Source organism: Hirundo rustica, chromosome 4 (genome assembly GCF_015227805.2).
Source record: "Hirundo rustica isolate bHirRus1 chromosome 4, bHirRus1.pri.v3, whole genome shotgun sequence".
Classification (NCBI taxonomy): Eukaryota; Metazoa; Chordata; class Aves; order Passeriformes; family Hirundinidae; genus Hirundo; species Hirundo rustica.
In genome coordinates this window covers 68,336,918-68,360,908 of record NC_053453.1, presented here as the reverse complement: position 1 = coordinate 68,360,908, position 23,991 = coordinate 68,336,918, and the positions used below count along the sequence as shown (strand labels likewise).

The window sequence follows — 23,991 nt, the reverse complement described above, 5'->3', positions numbered from 1 at the left end:
AAATACCCTCAGGGTATTTTTTGCTCTCACATCAGCATGTGCTCAGCCAGAGGTGAGAGCCGTGCTCAGCACGGAGCGGGCTCCCTGGGCATCGCCTCTGCGAGCTGGGCAGAGTTGATACTGCCGTGAGGTACAAGGTCATGCTCAGCCACAAAGCTTGGGTGGGAGAAGTTTTTTGAAAGCAGCTTCTACTCAGGGACCGGCTTTAGTGGAAACTGTTGGCATTCTCAGTGGAATCAGCAGTGATAAAAGTGATGGATGAAACCTTTCATGAAAATAAGTGCATTTATTTTAATTTTTGCTCTTCTCAGGCAAAGAAGCTGTATGTTTGCTTTCGTCAGCTTCCAAAGGCTGTTATTGCTTGGTTCCTCTGACATCAGCAAGTTTCAGGTACCTTTCTCAAGTTTCTTCAGCTGAGTTAATCTCCACATGCTTTTCCCGAGTTACCCATCTGATGTCTTCAATGTACTTTGGACGAATTGTGCTCATAGCTGAGAAAAGTAAGGATTTCAGAATTGAATGGAAAAACACGTTCTGAAGAAAGGAGGTTCCAGATGCTATGAGCCACTCTCGGGATGTCTGGTAGCCATAGGACAAACCATAGAGCACAATGAAGAAGGATGAGAGCACAGTTATGGTCAGAACCAGTCCCCAGGCCACACAGACACACCACCAGCACAGCAAGGGCTCAGTGTCTGGGATCTTGCGAAGCTGCCTGATGGTAGTGCTTAGTCTCCTGACTTTGGAAAAGATGCCCCCTTCTGCAAAATTGGAACTTGGCTTCTGGGACCTTTCATGCTCAGTTCCCGTCTCTTCCTCTGTGTCAATTACATTTGCATCTTTTTCAGATATTATGCAATTATTCCAGTACCTAGAATCTACCTTTGGGTACATCTTAGTCACAACAGGAGGAGGATCCTTCTGGGAATACTTAAATAAGGCAATTATTAACACTTCCACTGGGAGAGTAAGCAAAGCACATTCAATTCCTACTGTTACTGATCTCGCGTACCTCAGGTATATTGGAGTTTCGTCATCCTTTTCAGCATTAAAGAACATAATGTTAACAAGCAAGGTGAATAATATTACGGCTAAAAATGTAGACAGCCTTTGGAACCTGGTGAAAGCCCCAACGACAACAGGAGCAAAAATAGAGAGCCATAGATGGTACTCTGTCAGTCTCCTATTAAAATTAATAAGAAAATAGTCGAATTTGGGTAGAGGTATCTGGGGGTCTGTGACAGAAAATTTCCAGTTTTGTGAGGGATTGTTCTTGTCAAGGAAAAGCCATTTTCTGCACAGAAAGAACCAGGCCTTCCTGGTGGACATGTCCTCAACTTCAGCTCTGCTTAAGAACCAGGTGGGAGGTTTGCCCTCGTTATTGAGCCTGATCCTGAAGGAACGAATATCTCCCAAGTTTCTCGTAGTAGTTATCAGAAAGCAATCAATGCTTCCCCGTTGGAAAGCTGGAGAAGGCTGGTGCCATAAACAACGGAATTTACTCCTGCCGTACTGGCCGATGAGCTGCAGAAAGATCTCTACGTTGGTCCCAGCATTCCAGCGACTGCCTGTGTACAAAGTGACCAAAAAGCTCCCTTCATCAGAGGCCTCGTTGTCTGGCAGAACGATTATGTACTTGATCTCCTTCTCAACCCTGTCTCTTCTTATAGCCCAGCAGCACAGAAGCAAGTAGATGGCAAAAATGGTGAGCACTGTTATGAGGGTCAGCGGGTTTTTAGGTAAGTCTGCTATCAGGTTTCTCCCCAGATCTACTGTGTTGGGAAGAACTACTACTTTGGCCGCCAGGAACTTGATGTTGGGTGCGGGAAGGGCTGGCACACTCCTGCGATGCCGCCCGGAGTGACAGATACAGTGCACCTTCTGCCAGTCGGTCAAGGGGCCAATGATGCATGTGTCTCCGCTCCACTGACTTTCCGTTCCATCCAGAAACAGGCAGTAGTCACTAAAGATGTGTATGCCCACCACCTTCCGGTTAGGGTACCTCAAGATATAGCGTGTCTCCAAAACAATGGAGATGTTCTGAGCGGCTTCGCCATTTGCCTCCACAATGGTTGTCAGCAGGGACACTGGGAGACAGACTATATAGGGAGCCGAAATGCTACAGTCAGGAGTGATTGTCTCATTTCCACTTGCAACTGTTGGCATGTTGTGAGAAGCAACAAAGGAGGCTACGAGCTGAGCGTGAGTGAGATTGGAACCTGTAAATATCAGCACCTTGAAAGTAACTTTTAATTTTGTCCTGATCTGGAAGTATATGCTCGTGGTAGTTTTATTGATCGCAAAACTAAATCCTCCAGTCGTGTAAGTGTCTGTTTTATCGGGCCCCATTACTAAATTAAAAGTTACAAGTCCACCTTTCCTGGCAAGAAAGATGTCTGCTCTTTCAGGCATGATCGGAACTAGATCCCCATTAGCCTTAGTCTCTGCCATTTTGAACCCCATGACCATTGATATGATATCTGATGTGTAACCTAACCAAGGGAAGGGGCTCTCGTCAAATTCAAAAGTGGCAGTGGAAAACACAGCATCCGGGGTCACTCCTGAACTATCTCCTTTCCTCAGTATTGGATAAAAGCAATTGTGGCATTTGTGTGTGTCAGACAAATAATTTGTAACGTTCCAGGCTTCATTTTTCTTCAGAGTGATATTCCAGTGTCCTGTTTCTATTAGAGTTTCTATTTCTTCAGGGACTTTTCCCCAGAAAAGTATATCTGTTACACCTTCCATGATGGAGAAAACATGTTGAATTCCATTTTCACTGGCATTCTTGAGACTCAGAAGATCAGCTCTCAGGACGTTGGACAAGCATCGCAGTATTCCACTGGTCTGAATTTCTGCTTCCTCAGACCAATGGATCTGACTCCTTTGTCTCTTCAAAACTCCTGTTACTTCTGTCAGTTTCCCAATGGCAAGGTCTTGTGACATAACATTCATTCTCTCAACTGCCTCTGTGACTTCAGAAAGAACAGCTGCTACCTGGTTGACCTCCATGATGCTGTTTACTGAAATATTCAAGGCTGTTTTAACCACAGTTTCCCGAAGCTCAGCCTGAGGGAGTTGGATGGTTGGTTTGTCTTTAACATAGTTTAAGAGTGAGGCTGCAAGATAAGCCAAATAACCAGCTCTAAGACGATCCCCAGTCTGCTGAGCAGATGTTGATGAGCTTAAACGGCTTGCTGAAGCCAGCAATTCATGAAACACAGCTGGAAGGGATTGAGTTTTACGGGGGTTCTTTACGTAGACACGTAAACTCGCCTGGGTGAATGCCCCGATGGAATCACGGACTTGAACATAAAGTATCAAAGTGTACTTGTGAGAGCGCACTCCAGGTGGCAGAAGAGACGGAGGAGTTTCAGGCTCAGAACCAAAGTACATAATTGTGCCAAATGTGTTTTCCACCACAGAAGTTACCGTGGTAGTTTGGGGTACGTTGGAAGCTACTATCACTTTATATGTCAGAGGTAAATGGCTGTCAAAAAACCCTTTACACTTAACGACAAATTTTGTCAGAAAGGCTATGCCGTGGCGGGGGCTGATGTTACACCCGCCAGCCTGAGGTGGAGTATTTACTGAAAAGGACTTTCTGAAATACGCGGATCTACCATCCCAGGTAGTTACGCTTAAGCGAAGTATGTAGGATTGATACGCAGGCTTTGTGAAAGTCAGAGCGTGTATAGACATGTAAGCCCCAGATCTCCCTGTTGATGTTTTGGAATCCCAATCAAAATTAATTTCTTTAGAGGTGTCTGAAAAAAGGGACCAGTAATATAGTGGCCTGTTGCTTGGTTTACAGTTTGAGCATTTTCCAGACAGGGCAAATCTCTCTGTTGGAATTAAACTGCTACCACAGTTTTCAATGCATTTCACCTCCAGAATGAGTGGAGGGCCAGGATCCACCTCCACAATTTGATCAGCATAAGCCTTCCTTCTGCCCTTTTGAATCACCAGGCGAAAGTAGTATAAGGTGTTTCCTGGGAGGGATTCTGGTGGTATTTTTTGAACGGGACCTGAGGATGTTAGCCATCTCAAATCCTTCTGGAATGGATGGCATCTGTTTTTCGGTCTGAATTTCATGGTTTCATAGTCTGCCGAGTCTCTAGTGCAGTACCAAGTAAATGTCAGTGGTCCTTCCTCTGAATCAGGATCAGAGGACTCAGAGCCATCAAGAGTCCAGCTCTCAGAAAAACCCACTGTGCGGACCGAGCCTCCTGAAATATTTGCCAATAGATCAGCTCTCTCAATCTGAACATAAATCCTATCATGGGCCTTGAGGACTATTGAGGTACTAATTGGCACTACCTCAACAGTGAAATAAAACAGATACAACCCGTAATCTAAATAATTACTGGGAACAGTTAAATGTATCATTGTTATGCCGAACATTGCAGAAGTGTTTACTGGGTTTGACCAGTCCGGCTCAGTTTTTGTGTCCTTGGCAGGATAGACATGCCATAAAGGCATGATAGATATGCCAGTGTAGCAGTCTACGTTCAACTTGACAAAGAGGTAAAAAGATGATGCCCTTTTCTTGTACAAGATTATGGATTTGTAGTCAGGTCTCTGAATCCAACACCTGGTTATCTTACATTCTCTTTTCTCACAAACCACCGGTGTTTCTATGGTTTTTGCAGTATAGTTGTTGACCCTGATGCTTAAAAGAGCTGGTGTAGGTGCACTGTTGGTGCAGTTCACTTTTGCCACAAACCCTGTGTATTTCTCTGCATCAAAGGGTAATGCAGAGCGACGGACAAAACGTGTGGCATTTTTTACGTGGTCTTTGTATGTGTATGTGCTACTCTGGACAACGTGGCCTTTTTTTGTGCCAAGAAGCTGTAGATGGAAGGTCCACTCGCACTGCAGCATCAGATGTTGTGCAGGGATAAACCACACTAAATAACTAAAGTTCTGCAGAAGAGAAGAATGGCCACTGCTGAAAATGTGGACGTCAAGGTCTCTTTCTGCCAGTGACCTAATCGAAGCCCTCTTCTGATTCATATAAAGGTACATTTTGAACTTGTACCACTGTAAGGCCGGAAACTCTACGGTGAGTAAGTAGGAGAGCTCCTTGTACTGGTAGAACACAGTGCGTGTGTTAGGGTAATCTGTGGGAAAAGTGCTGTTGTCGTCTTTAGATGTGTAAAATGTTCCCTGGTTGTACCTGAAAATGTAAGTGCTGCTGTTGGTCTTCCCTGGATAAAGGTCGACTTGGATGGGACTTTCCTTGCCAGCACTTACGTTCAGGGTACCATTGAGCAGGTGCAGTTCCCCCGTCAATTCCTCAAACTTCTTTCCATCAACATGGAAGGAAATGCTGGCTACCACTATCTCGTCCGGGCTCTGAGGTGTAGAAACGGCACAGAAGTTGCTTGACAGCGTAAATGAACTGTAGGAGCGGAGCCAACCTCCTACAGCCTGAGTGTCCACCAGTCTGTAGGCAAGCGTACTCAGGGTAAGGGGCTGAAGCCACCAGGATAATCTGAGGGGCTGCTGAGGAACACTAAGGAGCTTGGAGCTGATACTGAGGACATGCACCAAGTCAGTCTCTACCTTGAGAGAGATATTGAACCTTATGTGAGGCATCTGCTCAATACTGACCAAAGCAACGCGGATCCCGGGGTGCCTGTAGCGCACAGTAAGGCGGTAGCTGTAGTAGGCGGCACAGGTCTGTTGCAGCTCAACTGTTGGGTAGACAGCAGGTGGTGGTGCGTTCTGGTGCTCGCTGCTGGGAAGGAGAAGGGTCGAGGGCACACCTCCTCGGCTGCTGAAGCGGTACAGCCAGCCGGTGCTCTTGAGGCGTGCACACCAGCCCAGCTCCACCGGCTGCCACACGTGGATTACGTGTGTCTGCGGCCAAAGCACGAACAGCCGCATGTCCTGCCCCAAGATCTCGACGCTCACGTTGCGGTGAAAGCACTCGGGTGCAGCGCAGGAGGCAGACGAGCACTGCACTGTAAGAAGGCTGGAGGACCCGGGTGAGGGAGCTTGTCCTGTCTGCAGCACCACCTGGCCTGACCAGCGTGACACGTTCCTCACAGAGGCCGAGTTCAGGTACCAGACGCAGCAAGGTGGAGATGGTCCCTCCTCCCCCTCCACCTCCGGCCCTACTCCTGGGGCCGGCTGGTAATGCAGGGTCACGGTGCTGTTCCACAGGCACGACACCCTGTGCTCGTTGTCCTGCCGCTGGAAGACTTGGCCGTGAGGGCTCGGGCAGCTGACCCGCAGGGGCGACGGCTGGAGACGGACAGGGTTCGCCGCCGAGCCCCTCTGGCAGCAGGCGAGCAGCTGCAGAAGGAGGAGGAGGAGCGCGGCCATCGCGGCCGGAGGGGACGGGGCGGAGGACGCGCGGCCTGCCGGGCGCTGCTCGTTGGGGTGTCCCAACGGGTGTCACAGCAGCTCGAGGGCACCGGAGCCTCCTCCGGAGGGCAGCCGGCGGGAACACTATTTAACCTCGGACACCGCGGGCCGGAGGTCGGGCCGGAAGAAGGAACAAAAATTTGGGGGCCAATACTAATCGGCACCGAACTCCCGCGGCCGTCCCTGAGCGGCGGCGAGCGGCCCCCGCGCGCTCCCCGGCCCCCGCGCGCTCCCCGGCCCCCACCGCCCGCCGCTCGCGCCGCCGGCGGCCCCGCCCCCGCTGGCGTCGGAGCCGCGGAGCGCGGAGAGCGCAGAGAGCGCGGAGGGACCAAGCATGGCTGCGCTGAGGGACTGCAAGGTGAGGGCAGCGCTGGCGGCTGCGGGGGGACGGCAGGATGAGGGGCGGCGAGGTGAGGGCAGCGCTGAGGGGCTGTGAGGGGAGGGCACCGCTGAGGCGCTGGCTCGGTGCTGCCTGTACCCTGCGCCCAGGGGCTGCGGGTGGCCTCCGTGAGGGTCCCCTGGGGCTGCCCGCCGGCTTTAGGCTGAGGCGGGCTCGCTGTGGTTGGAGCTCACGCTCATACACTCGGGTGGGTTTCGGAGGAGGGAAGCTGCTGTTGGGATCTGGAAAGGGGGAAGGGTCGCTGCACCCGTCCCTTTTACTGGGGAAGCAGCCCCTTGTCTGAGTATCTCTGGGTCTTGTTCCCTGTGCAGGAGTCCCACGGCACCCACCTGCCCGTTCCGTGGGCCTCAGAAGTGGGTCAGGCCTTCGATTAACTCTAAATCAGCCTCGGGTCAAAGGGTGCACCCTACAGGAGCTGCTTACTGATTAAGTCATTTGTATGCTCTTTCTGATGAACTCCTTTTATGGTTGTGTTTTGGTTAATTAGGGCAGTGACAGGTTAAAACAAAGTCTTGAAGATTGCGTGTGACAGGTGCGTGATTGACGGAGCTCTGGGGATCTGTCACGCAAGGAATTCAAGAGGTGCCAACTGCAGCTCACAGAGAGCACAGTTCTCAGAGCCAGCTAAGTTTCTAGCAGAGGAAAAAAATACAGTCACCAGATCTCATGACTGAACTCTAATCTTAGAGCAGGGGAAAGGGCAAGGCTTTGGTCTCACCAAGAAACAGCAAGAAGAGCAAAGGCCATGACTCTCTAATACAAGAGGCATCACAGTGAAGACTCTCCTGGAGTTAGAGAGGGGGCTGTGGGAAATCAGTGTAAGAGAGCCCAAAGGCAGCCTCTGTGGAAAGGGGAACTGATAATTGCCTTACAGACTCTCGAGGCTGATTTTTGCCCACTCACACTCCCTCCTGGAATTCTTCAGCCACCGTCTGATACCTCACTAGAGAGAAGCCCCAGGAGCTGAGTGTCCCAACTAATCTGGGCAGGACCCCTTTTGTATGTCCTAGAGGACAAGGGGTGCTGCCTTTTCTGCGGTCCCAGTAGTTCTTTAGTTCTCAGTTAGCAATGACAGGTTAGGTTTAGAGCACATATTTTACATCTCTTAGGAGCCAGCAGCTGCTGTGGGGTTGTTCTTCCCTGTGGCTCTTGTCCTGATGTGCTAGTAGTGGCACAGAGTACCAGAGCAGTGCTGTCCCTGATGTGACACAGTCTTGCTGCCATTCTCCTGTTGCCAGAGTGAGTTTTCCAGCGAGGAGCGAGTCAGGTGGGCTGTAGCCATAGCAGGACAGAGGCTTTCCAGAGTGGCTGGAAATAGCACATACCTCGCTTGTATCAGAAGTGTCCTTAATGATGGATGCAGGCCCATTTTCCACTAACCCTGGTTAGTTCTGGTGCTCACACACAGACTTTTCCATTCTCGTGAATCAGCATCAAGCCCCCTCAGAATGGGACAGAGTTTTTTGCTTGGCAAGCACCTCAAGCTGTTGTGTAAAGCAGTAACACAGGCAGAGACCTGCTCCAAATTAAGCTTGTTTTTTGATGACTGATGCTGAGGGTGGCTCCTGGCCTACTTTGCAGGGTACCGTGGAAGACAGCTGGTAAGTAGCAAGCCTAACCTTGCTACCTGCTTGACTTTTTATTCTTTTTCTGAATGATGAATGACATAGAGAATAAAAATTTTCAGCTCCCCTGAGGTTGCTGAACAGAGCTTAAAAACTAACTGGCAAAAAAAGATAAAGGGGCTTAAAGGCATGCACCCAGGATTATAAACATGACTGGAACCAGTGGAGGAACAGATAAGAAGGACTACAGCGGTTTTTTTGGCAAGTTAGGGAACACAGAAACAACAGCACATGCCCAAAGGAAAAAAGTTTGAGGAAAGGTTGCCTTTAATATCAAAGCATTCAGGGAATATGACCACCAGAGACTACTTTTTATGACTCTCCAGGGCCATAAAAGAACTTCCAGTAGAAGACAGATGCATGCAAATTCATTCTAGGAATTAGTTCTGTGTATTAGATAAGAAGCAGGTCTCAATGGATATGTATGATTATGACAGATACAGACCTTGTTGCAAAGTCTCACCACACCCACAGAAGGAGAGTGTGTCCTGTGCCTGCTTTCTAGTGCTTCAAATTATGTTAGGAAGGTTCAGCATCATGGATATAGTATGAATTGTAAAGAAAATGTGTCATTTTAGATTCAGGTCTAGTCTTTCAGGCATGTCATTTGAAGACTCAACTGCTTTAGCTGTTGGAATGTGAGCCTTTAATCCAATCACAGTGGGAGAGCTTTAAGGCTGCATTAACAACAGTTTTCTTTGCCTGGTTACTTAAAAATTTGGGCAGATTATTATAGCTAGGAAATGCTTTAAAATGTAAAATGAGAAGAGCTGAATTCTTGCAGCATCAGGAACGACTAAGCCCCTGTTAGGAGAAGTCTGAATTAGCTTGCCCCAGGTCTGTTTTTATAATATATGAATATCCTCTGTGTTCTGTGTACTGCATTGCAGTAATGCTGGAGTGATTGGGGCAGCTTCTCAAAGGAACTCTGCTCATTTGCCAGCAGCCAGCCAGGAGATGTGCCTCAGTCATGTTATATTACTAGAAACTGTGGCAGCCCAATTCTGTTTTGCTCTTTACCTTTTTCCATTTTCCATTTTCTTGTTGTTTTCAGGCTTGTGTATAAACCTGTGATCCAAATTTTCAGTTGGTTAACTCCAGAGACTTAGTGGATTTGCTCTGCCAGGCTGTTTGGTCTGCAATTGACTCAGAAGAACATTATTGTTTGTAGAAGATTACAGATTTATAGATGATAGGAGAACAGGGTTTTATTTTACCATGTCTCTACTTCACACGAGGTGTGCCTGTAGCAGAGGAACTCACCATCAGCTGTAACAAATTCAGAATGGTGCTGTCATCATGAGATCTTCTGTTACACTTGGTATCTGCTGGCTTCTTTAGTCTCACTACTAGCTTCAGCTAATTGAGTCTCAGATGTAACTACAACTGAACAAAAAGTTCGTTTCTGCCTCACACTGTCCTTCCATCTTTTCTTTTTAAAAGTGCACGGCAGATGACGAGATCAGAACAGCATCAGTTTGAACATCTGTCAGTGTAGCATGGAGGATGAGGGTGTAAAAGGAGCACGTGTTTGTTTGTTTGTTGTGCAGGCCTGGCAGGATGCTGGACTTGTCCTGTCCACGACCAGCAATGAAGCCTGTAAGCTCTTCGATGCCGTGCTGACGCAGGTATGACCAAAAAGTACAAGAAAATGTGATTTGAAGGGACTCATGCATGAAACACGCTTTACTGTAGCTGATATTTAAATTTCTTATCAGTTGGGAGAGCCTCAAAATCAGGCCACCACAGGAATTCAGCCTTTAGCTGGCAGCAGGAAACCCTTTCAACAGAAGGCTGTGGCAGATGCTGCAGCTGTGGTGAAAACCTCAGCCACTCTTCTCATCCCACTCGATACTGGCAAATCAGCCAGCTGACAAAAACCCCGTAGAAACCCAGGGTAATTGGTTCTGGTGACTTAACTAAACCCCAGTTTTTTCTTTTTCTGCTACACTAAACCTACCTGAATGCAACATTGGTCTTTTAGTCATTTGCCTTGCTTTTGAATTTCAAGTGTCTGTGAGAACAAAAAGAAGTCCAGTATCACAGAGGATTTCTCGACCCTCTCTTGCTCTGTCTCTCTCACAGTATGCAACTTGGACCAATAACGAGAGCCTTGGAGGTATTGAGGGATGTCTCTCCAAGCTAAAAGCAGCAGATCCAAACTTTAGTGAGTATAGCCTTTGATTCTGAGCATGGAGAGTGCTGGGTTGATGCCTGTTGTCTTGGTATTTAACTGGCTTTCTTTATGCAAGGGCAAAGTGATGATTTATAGAAATCTGTAAAACTTCCTCAAAATCTAGAGCATGCAGAATGCTTTTGTGTGGTGTTTTTTTAATTTCATTTGACATAACATTTGAGTAGCTGTCATAAAAACCTTCTGAGAACTTTCAGCTTGGGAGACTTCCTGGACGCCTGTGTCCACAAGTCAGTTTTATTGAAAATGCTCAGCTCCTCTGGTGTTTTGTGGAGCTGAAGGCTCTGCTGGGAGCTCAGCTGGTGCTGTGCTGTGTCCTGCAGCAATGGGACATGTCATTGCCAACGGCTTGGAGCTGATTGGCACTGGGAGAACCGTGAGACTCGACAAGGAGCTGGACAGCGCCGTGAGAGCCATGGTGGCACTTTCCAAGTCACAGCCACTGACAGAGCGGGAGAGGCTTCATGTGTCAGCGTTGGATGTGTTTGCCAGGGGGTGAGTCCTCTGGCACCTGCTCAAGGGACTGTGAAGAGTTCCTCTGGCTACTGCAGGCAGAAGCGAAGGTTGGCAGTAGTGGTGTGTGATCTTGGCTGACATTAGCAAAGGATCGGGGTGAGATGTCACAGATTGTCCCTGAATTTCTGTCTCCACCTTAAGTGCAATGTCCAGCTGGTGAGCAGCGCTGTAGGAGGTAAAGTGCTCTATTGCCACCACTTCCAGCATTTAACACTCCACGTTTTAAATCAACCGCAGATCCATCTGTGTGGTTTAGAACTAGGAAATGAAGTATTTGGCTACAGTAGGGCCCCGACACAGATGCACAGAAGAAAAGTTACAGACTCCTCTCTCTTGTCTCCCTATGTCAAAACCTATTTCCCCTGTAAAGATAAGCATGTCACATGTGCTGTAGAGGCTCACTGCTTCACTCCATATGATAAATCTATATGAACTGCAGAACATATGGACTAATGATTCACTTACATTATTTGTTTGCCAAACAAATGGGTAAGCATGGATTTGCCTCACATCTCAGCAAAGGAAATGAGGAAGCTGCTGAAATGAAACCCTGCCACTGGGTTTGATCCCCACAAAAGGAGAGGGAAGGTGTCTTTCTACATAAAAAGTTCCATTAATTCTGGTGGGTCCCTGTAGGAACTATTCAGCCCTTTAGGAAAATTTTTAGATTTATGGTTTCATCTTGTTTCATTTTCTTTGTGTGTTACAGTGATTTGATGTAACCCAGCACAATTTCTTTCATAAGATTTCTCGGAAGGTGCCAAATGAAGATAATCCCATTATTAGCTTAGAAAAGACTAAAAAATTCCTTCAAGGAAAAGAATAAGTAAATTGGTGCTGAATTTTCTATTTTTCAGCACAGTTCGAGTTCAGGACTAACAGGAGAGGCAGGCGTGTGTGCCTTCTTTCAGTGATGGAAATAACTTTGTATTTCTAGCCAGCTTCCAAAAGCTTGTGATCTGTGGGAGCAGATTCTGCAGAACCACCCAACTGACCTGCTGGCCCTCAAATTTTCCCATGACACTTATTTCTACCTGGGATATCAACGTCAGATGCGAGATTCTGTTGCCCGTGTTTATCCTTTCTGGACACGTGATGTTCCACTGAGCAGGTGGGTCATGCTTCAGCTGGGAATTGCTCTTTACATGGGTTGGAAATTTCTCTTTACCTGGTGTGCATGGACTGCATGATTTTTAACTTCAGGATCTTTTGGAAACAGACCTGCAGACAAAAATCAAGAGTCTAGAAGTTAATCAAACTTGACCACAGACAGAACGTGTCTCCAGTATCCCTCTTGGCACTTTTGTTGAGGGATTTTTCTTAAGTGAGCTGTGTCAAATATAGCACATGTTGTTTAAGACACAGGGTAAAACACATGGTGTGTAACACACAGGGCAGTGGCAAAATTTCTTCATTTCTTCCCAAAAAAATATTATTTGTATTGATCCATTAAGGAAATCAGGTGCACATAACATCCCTAATTTTCCTTTATCTTGGGCCTTTATGGTCTAATGGGGATGATTTACAACCAGTTTTGAAGGGCCACTTCATGTAAAAGTCCTGTGCTTTTGTGGGCACTGGGGAAAATGTAGAAGATTGCCTTTGAGATGCTCAGACAGCTTTGTTGGCAGCAGTGTCTCATTTCCAGCCTTTAATTCTGCATCTTGCAGCTGTTCTGGAGATCAGCAGCTGATTCTGTGTGGCTGGTGATTCCATCTCATCCAGAGCTGGAAATGTCCATTCTGATGTGCATCTTGTCATTGTTTGCCATGCTGGTGTCTCAGGGTCACTCACTTCCTCTGAGAATGGGCTTAGTAGTTCTGTACCCTGCGAGCGTGAACCCTGGTTGTAAATTGCACTGCAAGGACTCCTTTGAGTTAAATGCTCTTTCTAGTATGTTTTTCCAGCCCTGGATTAAACTTAGCTGTAAATGGATGATGTGCTATTTTTTCCCTTTTTGTTAGCTACGTGAAGGGCTACTACTCTTTTGGACTTGTGGAAACAAACCTTTGGGACCATGCTGAGAAGGTTGCCCATGAGGTAAAATGCCTGCTGTTGGTGCTAAAAGGCTTGAGAATTCTCAGACAGGATTGTGGTTTCTGCCAGTTATTAGTCAATGTAGCAAAGAGATAAAGCTCAACATGGAAACGCTCAGAGAGCTTTGTGAGATTTGTTGATGACTATTTTCACATCTCCGCCCCACCAAGGCAAGTTTCACTGGACTGTGTTCCCCTCGCTTGCTTATGAGCATGCGATGGGATCAGAACACCCCTATAAAATCATCTATCAGCCCATCTCCTGCTTCCCACATGTATGATTGGCTGTTTCCTCCTGTTAAAGAATGTTGGATTGTTTTGACATAGTCTGCTCTTGACAGTTGTGTTTGGCTTCCTGCTCCCTTTTTTTCCTAGACACTCCTTCCTGGATTATTGAGCAATTAACTGTAACAATGTTCCTGGGGATTAATTAGCCAGGCTGTTTCCTTTCTATGAGGACAGTTGACATTCTCCAGTCCTCAGGATTATCCCTGTGCTCCAGGAGTCTCAGACACAATCTCTAATAGGTGTTCTTGACAAAACTTCTGTTACATCAAATTGCTGAAAGTAACAATAGAGACTAAACCCTAAAACTTAAAACCTTTACTAGGTTTATGATTAACTTTGCAAAATGCCAACAGTCTAGTGAGAGTTGTTGGGCCAACGAAGAGGAATTGACTGAGTACTCAGAGCTGGCCAATTTTTGGAAAAGAAATAGTTGTCTGCAAGGCACTGTATCATGGCATACATTGTGCCTGTGCCTGCAGTTCTTTAATTGATGTCTGTGAAAGAGATGTCATTTCACAGTCATCATCAAAGCCTGCATTTTAAAATACTTTGTGGTTTTTTCTGCTGCATCTCCCTGCAGCAGAAGCTGGGGAGTGAAGTCATCCAGGGAACATTCTCTTCCTTTTCTGTCTAAATCAGACTTCTGGGCTGTGGTTAGTTGGAGTGGCACAAGGATGTACTTAACATGCAGCAAGTAAAAAATAGTCTCTTGTTTCTAGATAAGCAGTGATAAATGTCTGTGTCTGCAAGTTTGTAAGGCTCATCGTGTTTTCCTGTTTTTCACTCAGGCTTTGGCTATAAATCAGACAGATGCATGGTCTGTCCATACTATAGCTCATGTAAATGAAATGAAAGCAGAGGTGGAGAAAGGCTTAAAATTCATGAAGGAAACCGAAAAGAACTGGAAGGTAAACATTTTTGTGGCATCTCTGAAAAAGCTCCTTTTAGGTTTTCTTTAATTCTTGCAGCCAAGTTCTTGAGCCCTCTGCCTGCAATTCCTTCCTATCTGCAGACCTGTTACAATCCATGCAGAGTTTGCCTATTAGAGGAAATCCTCCCTCGAGGTTCTGCTACTCTCCATGCAGCTTTTTAAGAGAGAGGCAGGAAGAAGTGGCATGTTATGAGGGACATGACTGTCCCTATTTGTGATCTCTTGTGTGGTTCTGAAAGTAAAGTGACCACTGATTGTTTCACAAGCTTTTTACTTAGGCTGAGGTAAGCACTCACAGTCAGTTGAAGGACCTAGCTAACTCGATATTATCATCAGTGTTTATGCCAAGCACACAACTGCTTCTGTTGGTCAGGTTTGGTTTGTGATTTAATATTAAACAAGCAAAGATTACCAGAATCTTTGCACTGTAAGGCCCTGACTTTTATTTGGAACCTTTACTTTTGTGCTTCCTGGAAGTGGTTGTTACAGTTGTCAGTATGACAATAAAGATGATTTTTCCACTTGTGAGACCATTAAGTTTAACTACAGAACTGGGAGAGTAGAGGGGTGAACCTTTCTGGTATTGTAGATTTCACCAAAGATTATGGAACTACATTTGTCTGGTTTTAATGCATTCACAAAAATGAGCTGCAATTGCCTTGAGCTGCAGGCTAGGGAAGAGGATTTGAAATTCTGGTGCCAGCTGGAGAGGACAGTGCGAAATTGGTGCAGTCCAGCAAAAATTCATCTCACCTGATGAGCTGCCTGTCTGTTTGGCATCTCTTGCAGCTTCTGTAGCCTGTAGTAAATCCTGTTTAAAAGTGATTCCTCTTTGTCTGAGGTAGGTTCTAGATGGCTGGGGTGAATGGCCCTCATAAGGCCTCCCTTATCCTCCTCTCTCCATTATCTGGCCAGGTTACTTCAGACAAGATACCTAAATTTTAGGTGAAACAAATCTTACTCTTCTTATAGATGTGGATTACTTTTTTTAAAAAAGGGATGCTGAAGAAAGGTGAATTCTGAGGCATCCAGGTAAAACTCTTAGCTGGAAAATGACATGGGGGAAAACTTAGGTTTGAGGTGTTACCCTAATAGCTGCAGTGACAAATGCACCAAATGAGAAGGTGTCCTGGCAGCTGATGTAAATTTTTTGTCTCTTTTGTGTCTCCTGAAGTAGTCAGTTTTGCCAAAGGAAGAAACAGAAATCTGATTAGATAACTTGAAAAGGGAAGTTATTTTGTAAATAATTTTTTTTTTTTTTTCTTTCCAGAGCAGTGATATGCTTGCTTGCCATAATTACTGGCACTGGGCTTTATACTACATTGAAAAGGTATGAGATATTTTCATACAAGTGCAGATAGGTTATCTAAAGCTCTTTAAAAGGCAGAACTAAATTTAGTGGGAGGGAAGTGGAAATCAGCTATTTAAAGGGATGCTTTTATAAAATAGCACAATGCTACATTTACAAAGACTTTATTCCTGTTATTTTGAGAATTTTAATTGCATTGGTCAAAAGTTTCAGTATCTTTATAAGAAATGTTGAAATACTGCTGTCATATTTGCATTTTTGAAGACCCAGTAGTTTCACTAATTACATTTAGCACAGTTATTTGATAGCAAGATGAACTTAGATCTCTAATTTTGAGACAAAAATTAACAAAATTCTTACCAAATTCAGTACTCATTTTCTGGCCCAAAATTTTGCTGACTGTAAAAAAAGGGGCTATGAACTTTAAATTGGGCTGCCAATGCTATTAATTATTGTCACTAATTGTCATTTCTTACTATTGAAAGCCTTTAAAAATGGTTGAAATTTTACCCAGCCTGTCAGAATTTCCTTGGATTTAATACTTAACACTCATGGGGTTCAGCTTAATAGGGAGACAATTGTGGCATCCATGAGAAGGCAGCATCCTTTGGCCAGAAAGCAGAGTAACATAGAAGGAACTTAATTCTCAACAGGGCTCCAATAGTTTATTTATTTTGCCATTTCCTATCTATGTAACTTTTTTGAAACTACTTAAAAAACTGGTGGTTTCCCCTTTCTGCATACACCATGGGATGCATTGATTTTTGCAAAAATCCCTGAAAGGAACATTCGAATGAGAGGCAATCCTTCACGTTTGTCCTTCTTGCTTAACTTGTTCCAGTATTGATACTTATTCTCAGATGAAACCTCAACATACTGATCATTTTGCCCGTTAAATCCAGGTTTTTCTGCTTTGAATACCTCGAGGCTTCTTTGGCTGGGTTTGTTTTGGTCAGGCAGTCCTGAAGAGCTGTTATGAGATCTGTTAATGTGTTTGTCTCTGGTGCCTGCCAGTCACTGCTGGTTGCCGTGTCTGCAGGTTAACCATGCAGTCCTCCTTTGCTTTTCCAGGGGGAATATGAAGCTGCTTTGACAATTTATGACAAGCATGTGAGTAGGAGCCCTTTTTCTTTACTGAGACCATGCAAGGTCACGTTGTATGCTTTCTTCCTTCTGTGTGAGATTGAAACCTATCACGGAGTGTGATCTGTGTATAAATATTGCTTACATCTGTTACTACCGTCTTTTAGGGAAACAGCTTCTCTGCAGTTCTGGGGAAAACACCCCGAGGACTTGAGAGTTACATGGTTTGAGTGCTTGAAAGAGCTACAGTGGGACTGATTTCCATTCTGTCCATGTTTCTTATTCATACCCTTTAAAGGATATGAATTAGTTTTCCTATAAAGTCAAGACACCTTTACAAAGAACTGGTTTTGCATGTTAGGTACAAAGTCAACTGTTTGGATTTCAAAACAACCCTTGTAAATGAGCAAAGTATCAATTTAGATAACTTAGCACATCTTTGTAAGGATTGTAAAAATCCTGCAAGCATTAAGGAAGCTGCTGGGCAAATTTCTATCTATTAAGATTGATCAAATGAAGTAATATTTATGGCACAGTTTTGGAAATAATAAAATACCGTGGTGACTCTCCATGTTTACTGCGAAAAAAAACACATGTAAAGCCATAGAAGTTTCTGTCATTGCAAATTCCTGTCCTCAAGAAAGATGCAATTAGGACTGCTACAAAACAAGTAATTATGAACTAATAGGAGGATAAAATTAATTTAGTACTGTGAAAATAAGTTTGATGATCTGAGGAAGTTTCCACTATCACATCACTTGGCCAGCCTGGATGTACTTGTGATTGCAGATTGCTCCCACGTGCCTGGCAAGTGGAAGCATCCTGGATGTAGTTGATAACAGTTCGATGCTGTACAGGCTTCATCTGGAAGGTAGGATATCCTCTGGCCATTCTCTTTTATAAATGTAATTTTCTTTTTCCCTTCCCCTGCTGTTCATGTTGGGGAAGTATTTCAGTGAAATTACACAGCAAGCTCGATCACTGTTTGAGAAGAAACTTGAGAAAGGCATCTAAATATAAAGTTCCTAATAATGTCCATAAGTTTTATCCTTCCCAAGAGCTCCAATTTTCCATGCCAGTGTGGCATAGCAGTCACCTCCAGCTAGCACAGGTCACATACTTCTTTACAAATTCACTTCTATTGTCCATGGAGGTCTGAGGCTGAGCAATCAAGTGCATAAACCTCTAAAAACCCATAGCACTTTCTGAGCATAAATTTCCAGTTAGATCCTTTTGTTTTTCTTTTTTTCTGTTTTGATCCTGATTTAATAGTTAGTATGGGCATAAGAGCTTCTGGGTTTTTGTACTCTCCTGACTCAGTGGCATTTCCCCGTTTTATGTCAGTGTTTATACGCTGGGGTTCATGGCAGGGGGCATGGTGGGCAGACAGTGTTTCACACGGTTCTGCTAAAACACTAATGATACATTGGGGTTTTTATTAAATCCATCTTCTCACTCTGTCTTGTGATTCCTCCAGATGGCTCGTGGTGAGCAGCACCTCCAAGACATTATGGGCAATCTCACAGTAAAGCCAGAAGCTCACACAGTGCAGACTAAAATAATGCCTTTAAACTCCTGCCTGTCAAACTCTTGGCCCAGATAAGGCAGGCTGCAGCTGAGCATCATTGCTGCATAAATTTTGCCACATCAGGAAATGTTCTCTTGAGTTCAGTGGGAATGCTTTTTATGCTGAGTGACTGAAAGTACATTGCAAAATCATACTTCTGCATGTGGCAGTGTTATTGACAGAAGTAGTTTTTACTCTTAGGTGTACAGCTTGGGGACAGGTGGAACGATCTGCTTGGGGTTACGAAGAAGCACGCCAAGGATCACATTCTTCTCTTCAATGATGTGCACTTCTTGATGTCTTTCCTTGGAGCCAAAGACCACAAAACTACTGAGGAGCTTTTAACAACTCTGCAGGAACTTGCCAGGTAAGCAAAGGAATTCCTGCACTGGGTTCAGTGAACAGCCCAGTGAACTTCAGAGCTTCATGCTCTTCCTGGCCTTAGCATGTCACTGGGACACATTGGGTTAAGCAGGACAACATCCACTTAGGAGATCCATATCAATATTTATTTTTTGAGTTAATGTCTAGAGTGGTTTCTCATCTTGTTGAGCAGAAATCTTCTCTCTTGGAGGTCATGGACACCACCTGAGAAGTTGCTATCCCCTTTTAGTGGGCTCACACTAAGCTGTGTTACAGAAAAGGAGTAAAGTACATTAATAAGAACATTGTACAAGATATGTCAGCTGTCTGTGGTGGATCTTTTCTGCTCTGGTTTAAAAGGTTAATAACAGAACATTAGTTGGTAGTGATATTCTGATGGCTACTCTTTGATGTGTTGTTAAGTCCATCTGCAGGAAATTAGGTTTCAAATGGTACTAAAGTGATAATCTAGAATATTTCGCTTTCAAATTAAGTTATTTGAAAAAGTTGAATCTTTAAGTACTACATCCAGACAATAAGGGTTTTGTGTTTCCTTAGGTATTAAATGACCGTTAATTACCTTGGGGTTTTTTTTGAAGGAGTTGATTATAGATGCTTTAAATTCGATTTCTTCCCCCCACTACACCCTCTTTTTCCTTCTGTTTGAGCATCTGTTGCTTCCTTTGCCTTTAAAAAGAAGGAAGGTGAACCTGAAATTGTCACTATTTGTTCCTGACTATATGTATTTTTGAGGAATACTGTAATTTTTAAGAGTACTTATCAAAAATTTCAAAGCAAGCCTAAGTATGTCTCATTTTACTAAAGCAGAAAACGTCAAATATCTTTTGTTGTTTATTCTATTATTTATCCAAGTATGTCAGTATATATAAAGTATGGAGAACTGCTCATCACAGAGGCTTTCATGAACATGTGTTCGTATATGCTACTTATTCTTTCACCCAGTGCTTCCTTTCACCTACTTTCAGCCTTAGTAAAATACATGTACATTTTTAGCTGTAGTTTGAAACATTGTAAAGCCTAATTTCATTATTTGAAAAAGCAGGCTGTGAGCTGAAGGGGCTATATTAATGACTGGATTAATTTATGTCTGTCACAAATATGTAATATATAAATGATACCCCAGAGGCGTTTTGGATGTGCTAAGAAAGCAGTGATACAACCTGGGCACGAACCCCAAGCCCATCCTGGATTACACCGGTGTTTTTCCCTGGCCTTCGCCATGGAAAATCGCTGGGAGTCTGTCGGGTGCCCCACGGCGCTCTCTGGCGGTTGGTGTCACAGGCTCCTTTCCACGGAAATGCTGGACAAAACGTGCAAATGAGGAATTGTTCCATCGTTTTCATCACTGGCTGCCTCCAGCTGCTTCAAATGAGCATCTGTTGTGCGCTTTTATCTTTCTAGGGTGCCACAGTTTGTTTCAGGAGTGATAAACACGTAGGGCAGTGTTGCCTACTGGAAAATGAAGGCTGGCCCAGTGAAAGAAACAGGAGGTTTTGTAACGCTGACTTGAGAAGGAGCTGGCTTGCAAGGTCATGGCTGGGGGCTGTGCGAGGACTGCTGTGGCCAGACAAAGGACTAGCAGTAGGGTGTTCTGTTCTGGTGGGGTCAGCAGAAGGGAAACTGCAGATCTCTTACTCTCCTAGCCCAAACTGTTTATTGCAGAGGTAGGAGAGGGTGGGGCTTGTGCCTTTTGTGGGTGTATTCAGGAGAATAAAAACTGATTGCTGGATGAATAACGAAAAGGTGAAAGTAGCATAACCACACCAAAAGATACGACCAAAGTCAAGTGCCTGAAATACCAGGCATTGTACAGTTAAAAAAAAAAAAAAAAAAAAAAACCAACAAAGCTGTCTGCAGGCAGTGGCAGACTGGTATTGCAATATGGCAATTTATGCTTTGGCTTGTGGAAGTTAACCCCTTTTTCATTCTGCAGAGCACCTCATGAAGACCACCAGCTTTCCCTGGCTCCTGCTTTGGGGCTGCCACTGTGCCAGGCTTTTGTAGAGTTTGAAAATGGGAATTGTGACAAAGCTGTAGACCTGCTGTACCCAATCCGTTACGAACTAGTCCAAGTGGGAGGCAGTGATGCTCAGGTAAAGGAGATGCAGAAAAGACTTTTTGATGTGACTTAATCCCCTTTCAGAGTAGCCACCATTAAGTGTTTACCTCATCAACAGCACTTCAGTCTTAGTGAAAAGCAAACTGTGCTTGTGACTGAACCCTGTTTGCAAACACTTAGTAGCAGGGTTAGCTATTTGTTTTTAATGTTTATATGTTTCCCTCCTGTGCATTTAATAGTTTGGTAATCAATACATTGTAACCCATTATAAATTACTTATTGGTTTGTATTTTGCTGTCTTTTTTTTTTTCAGAGAGATGTTTTCAGCCTGTTATTGATTCATGCTGCTTTAAACTCTAAATCAAAGGCCAAACAAAACCTTGCAAGGTGAGTATTTCCCCTGAGAAATACTTGTGGAAGTAACAATGTTGCTAAAAGTAAGAAGTAATTAATACATCCAAACCAGTAAATTTAAGACTAAAATTACATGCATTTGTGTTAAATGTAGCAACATTTAACCAGGATAAAAATTACAATGACTTCCAATTCCCAAAGTGCACTCTTGCAGCCTGGATGGATGGTCTGTGGATGTTCAAGGGTAGTTGATTTTCAAATGGTTCTGTCTTCAAATCTGGCCTGTTGGCCATGTGTGTTAGGGACTGCTGCTGCTCCAGTAGGTGCCACTGCTGACATCTGCTTTGCTGGAAAGTCAGAGGTGTGCTCTGCCACGGGGGCTTGCCTCAGCACAGCATGTTTGGCAGAACAGTCCATGTTTATCAGCCTCCTCCTTGTCCTTTCACAGGTGTCTCCTGCATGAACGTGATATGATGAGACCAAAGTCACCAATGACTGAGAGACTGATCAGGAAGGCAGCAGCGGTGCATTCCATGGCATAGGGCTTTCCTCCAGCCTCAGCTGGAAGAGCCAGGAGCTTTCCACTAAGTCTGGGTGCAGGGAGTACAGGGTGCTATGAAGCAACTTGGGGGGGGTGCTTGGGGTTTAAAAGATGTGAGAGTAATTTCCTGTAAAAAAAGACAGCTGTTGCATTTCTGGAGGTTGTATCTTAGAGGATTCCACAAGGAAAGAAGAAAACTTGCTGATAATGCACAGCTTTCTGGAGCATCCCAAAGGCACTGCTGCTCTGGTGTGTTTTCCTGAATGCTCACTCTGACCCTGGCTATACACAGTGCAGTAACAGTGCCTGGATTTCATGTGAACTAAACTGCTCAAGTAATTCAAAGGGAGTTTTTAAATAAAGCTAAGAGGAAAGTGTTGGGCCAGAGTCAATACAGGCAGGCATGAACTGAATTCATATCAAGCTTTTAGCCCATTCAGACAGGAGTCATAGATCTGTCTGCACTCAGGATCTCTTTCCAGGTATACATTTTTAAACTCCTTCTCATAAAATGTTAAATTTTCCCTTTCAATATAGCACAGCAGAGCTTTCTGCCATTACTGGGTGAATGAAACCAGACAAGAACCAGGCAAGAATAATGACTATTCTGACATGGGTGCTTCCTGAGCACTTTTAAATCTTTCAGAAAAAAGGGAAATGCCTGGATTTCAGCTGAACAGTACCATCTCTGAAGGGTATGTTGGACTGGGGGTTTGTGCCTCCCTGAGCTTTTGGACAGTCAGGCCTTACTATCTCCAGGGAGTCCCTGCATGTTGGCAAAGTGTGGTTGAAACCAGGGTTAAAGCACACCCTTTGCAGAGGCGAAGACCAGGAGATCTTTCTGCCATGGACAGAGAGCTCAGGGGATGGACACAGCTCTGTCCCAGCACAGGTGATGGGATAAACTTCAGTGCTGCAAGTCAGGCACAATGTGAGCCACAGGCCTCGAGGGAGCTCTGGTGCCTCTGGATTCTTGCAGCATCCCAGAGCTAACACATTGTCTTGCAGTAGTATCCCAGAAATCCCTAATGATGGGGGAAATCATATTTCAGACCAAAACTGAACTCATGCCTCCTGTTCTGTTATAGAAATCCCACTCTGCAACTGCCCAAGCTCTGGTTTTGCTTCCACATCTGCAAACTCTCCTGGCCCCACAGGCCTGCCCCTGCTCTTCCCCATGACCCACAGCAGCTTTGTCCTGGTTTCCTTTTGACCTAAGAAAGCACTTCCATAGCAGGCCCTGCACTGGCCCTGGGGTTCCTGCATTGTGGAACAAGAGGTGGAAGTGCTTTGCTGACATTTTACTTTACCCAGTCCTCCCCTGAGGCAGAAATAGCTTATTTTTAAAGCAATAATCATGCAACCATGTAAGGGATTTCATTCCTTGCCTTCAGGTCTTCTGATTGATGAGTCTGCTGTTATTTAGCTTTATCACTGCTTGTCTCTTCAGCCATGGTGGGGGGGGTGACTGACTTGGGACAAGTTAAACTGCTTTTTTACTGTTATTTTTAGTACATGCACTTCAAGCAGTGACTTTAGACAGGTAACTTTTATTCAAGGAATGTAAGAAATTGTATAAGGGAACAAAAGCCTGAGAAAGCTCTGGCTGGCTATGCAGGGTGTAATCAATGTAATCAGTGACAGCTCTACTTTTGATAGAACATGACTGAGAATTTTGTCTGCTTTGCCTTAATAAATTCAAAGATGATCTTTGTTGAGCAAGTACTTGACTTCTTTCCACGTGTGAAGCTTTTAAATGCGTTACTCAGCCTAATTTCATAGACGTGTAACAGTGTGCACCCACTTTGTTTCCATCACAGTGGCCAGAAGCATCCAGCAGTGGAGAGCAGCAGTGTCTGTGCTCACAGGCACAGCCCAAGCGTGGCACAGCCTCCCAGGGGCTTTCCTTGGTGCCCCTTAGGAAGAGGCTGAGGTTCCATGAGGTAGGAGAACTGTTGTTTCTTTCCCATCCTCCAGCATTCACTGAATGCATTTTCCAGCTCTCCTCCCCCTTCAGCTGAGTTTTCCAGGCTGCAGCTCTCAGCCCTGGTCCACTCTGATGGAAAAGCCTTGTGCACCAGAGCTGCATCCCTGCCCCAGGGTGGGCTGGAGCATGGAACAGCTCTGCAGTTCCTGTATTGCTGTGTCCTTACTGTGTGTGTGTGGTGATCTGGACTGATCCTAAGCTGTCAGCACCTCACTGGCACCCTCCCTATCCAGGCCTGCCTTGTGCCTCACGGGCATGGGGGTTTCTGATTCAGATTTTTAAACGTTACTCATCTGTATATTAAAGAAATACATCCTTAGAACATCTCAGTATCTCACTACT

General features: G+C 44.9%; 2 protein-coding genes across 3 annotated transcripts; one reads left to right on the top strand and one right to left on the bottom strand.

The window, feature by feature from the left end:
* Positions 1–399: 399 nt before the first annotated feature.
* On the bottom strand, positions 400–6,333 carry PKDREJ (polycystin family receptor for egg jelly). The gene has a single exon (XM_040062854.1). It carries the CDS (start codon positions 6,331–6,333, stop codon positions 400–402), a length of 5,934 nt encoding a protein of 1,977 aa, XP_039918788.1.
* A 297-nt stretch (positions 6,334–6,630) lies between these two features.
* Positions 6,631–23,387, top strand: TTC38 (tetratricopeptide repeat domain 38). Of its 2 annotated transcripts, none has more exons than XM_040062960.1 (14): positions 6,631–6,733; positions 9,951–10,028; positions 10,486–10,567; positions 10,918–11,089; positions 12,048–12,221; positions 13,075–13,150; positions 14,223–14,342; positions 15,636–15,695; positions 16,746–16,784; positions 17,547–17,628; positions 18,526–18,691; positions 20,642–20,801; positions 21,081–21,154; positions 21,570–23,387. In XM_040062960.1, exons 1-14 carry the CDS (start codon positions 6,710–6,712, stop codon positions 21,661–21,663), a joined length of 1,401 nt encoding a protein of 466 aa, XP_039918894.1. In that variant the 5' UTR covers positions 6,631–6,709; the 3' UTR covers positions 21,664–23,387. The 2 variants fall into 2 exon arrangements, with proteins under 2 accessions (XP_039918894.1, XP_039918892.1); XM_040062958.2 differs by having other exon boundaries at positions 6,719–6,733; positions 9,844–10,028.
* Positions 23,388–23,991: the final 604 nt, after the last annotated feature.

Excerpts from the sequence above, each read along its gene's own strand:
- PKDREJ (XM_040062854.1), bottom strand. The coding sequence starts at position 6,333 with ATGGCCGCGCTCCTCCTCCTCCTTCTGCAGCTGCTCGCCTGCTGCCAG.
- TTC38 (XM_040062958.2), top strand. The coding sequence starts at position 9,900 with ATGGAGGATGAGGGTGTAAAAGGAGCACGTGTTTGTTTGTTTGTTGTG. Across the intron at positions 14,343-15,635 it reads AAACCGAAAAGAACTGGAAG|AGCAGTGATATGCTTGCTTG; the intron begins GTAAACATTTTT and ends TTTTCTTTCCAG. Across the intron at positions 18,692-20,641 it reads ACTCTGCAGGAACTTGCCAG|AGCACCTCATGAAGACCACC; the intron begins GTAAGCAAAGGA and ends TTCATTCTGCAG.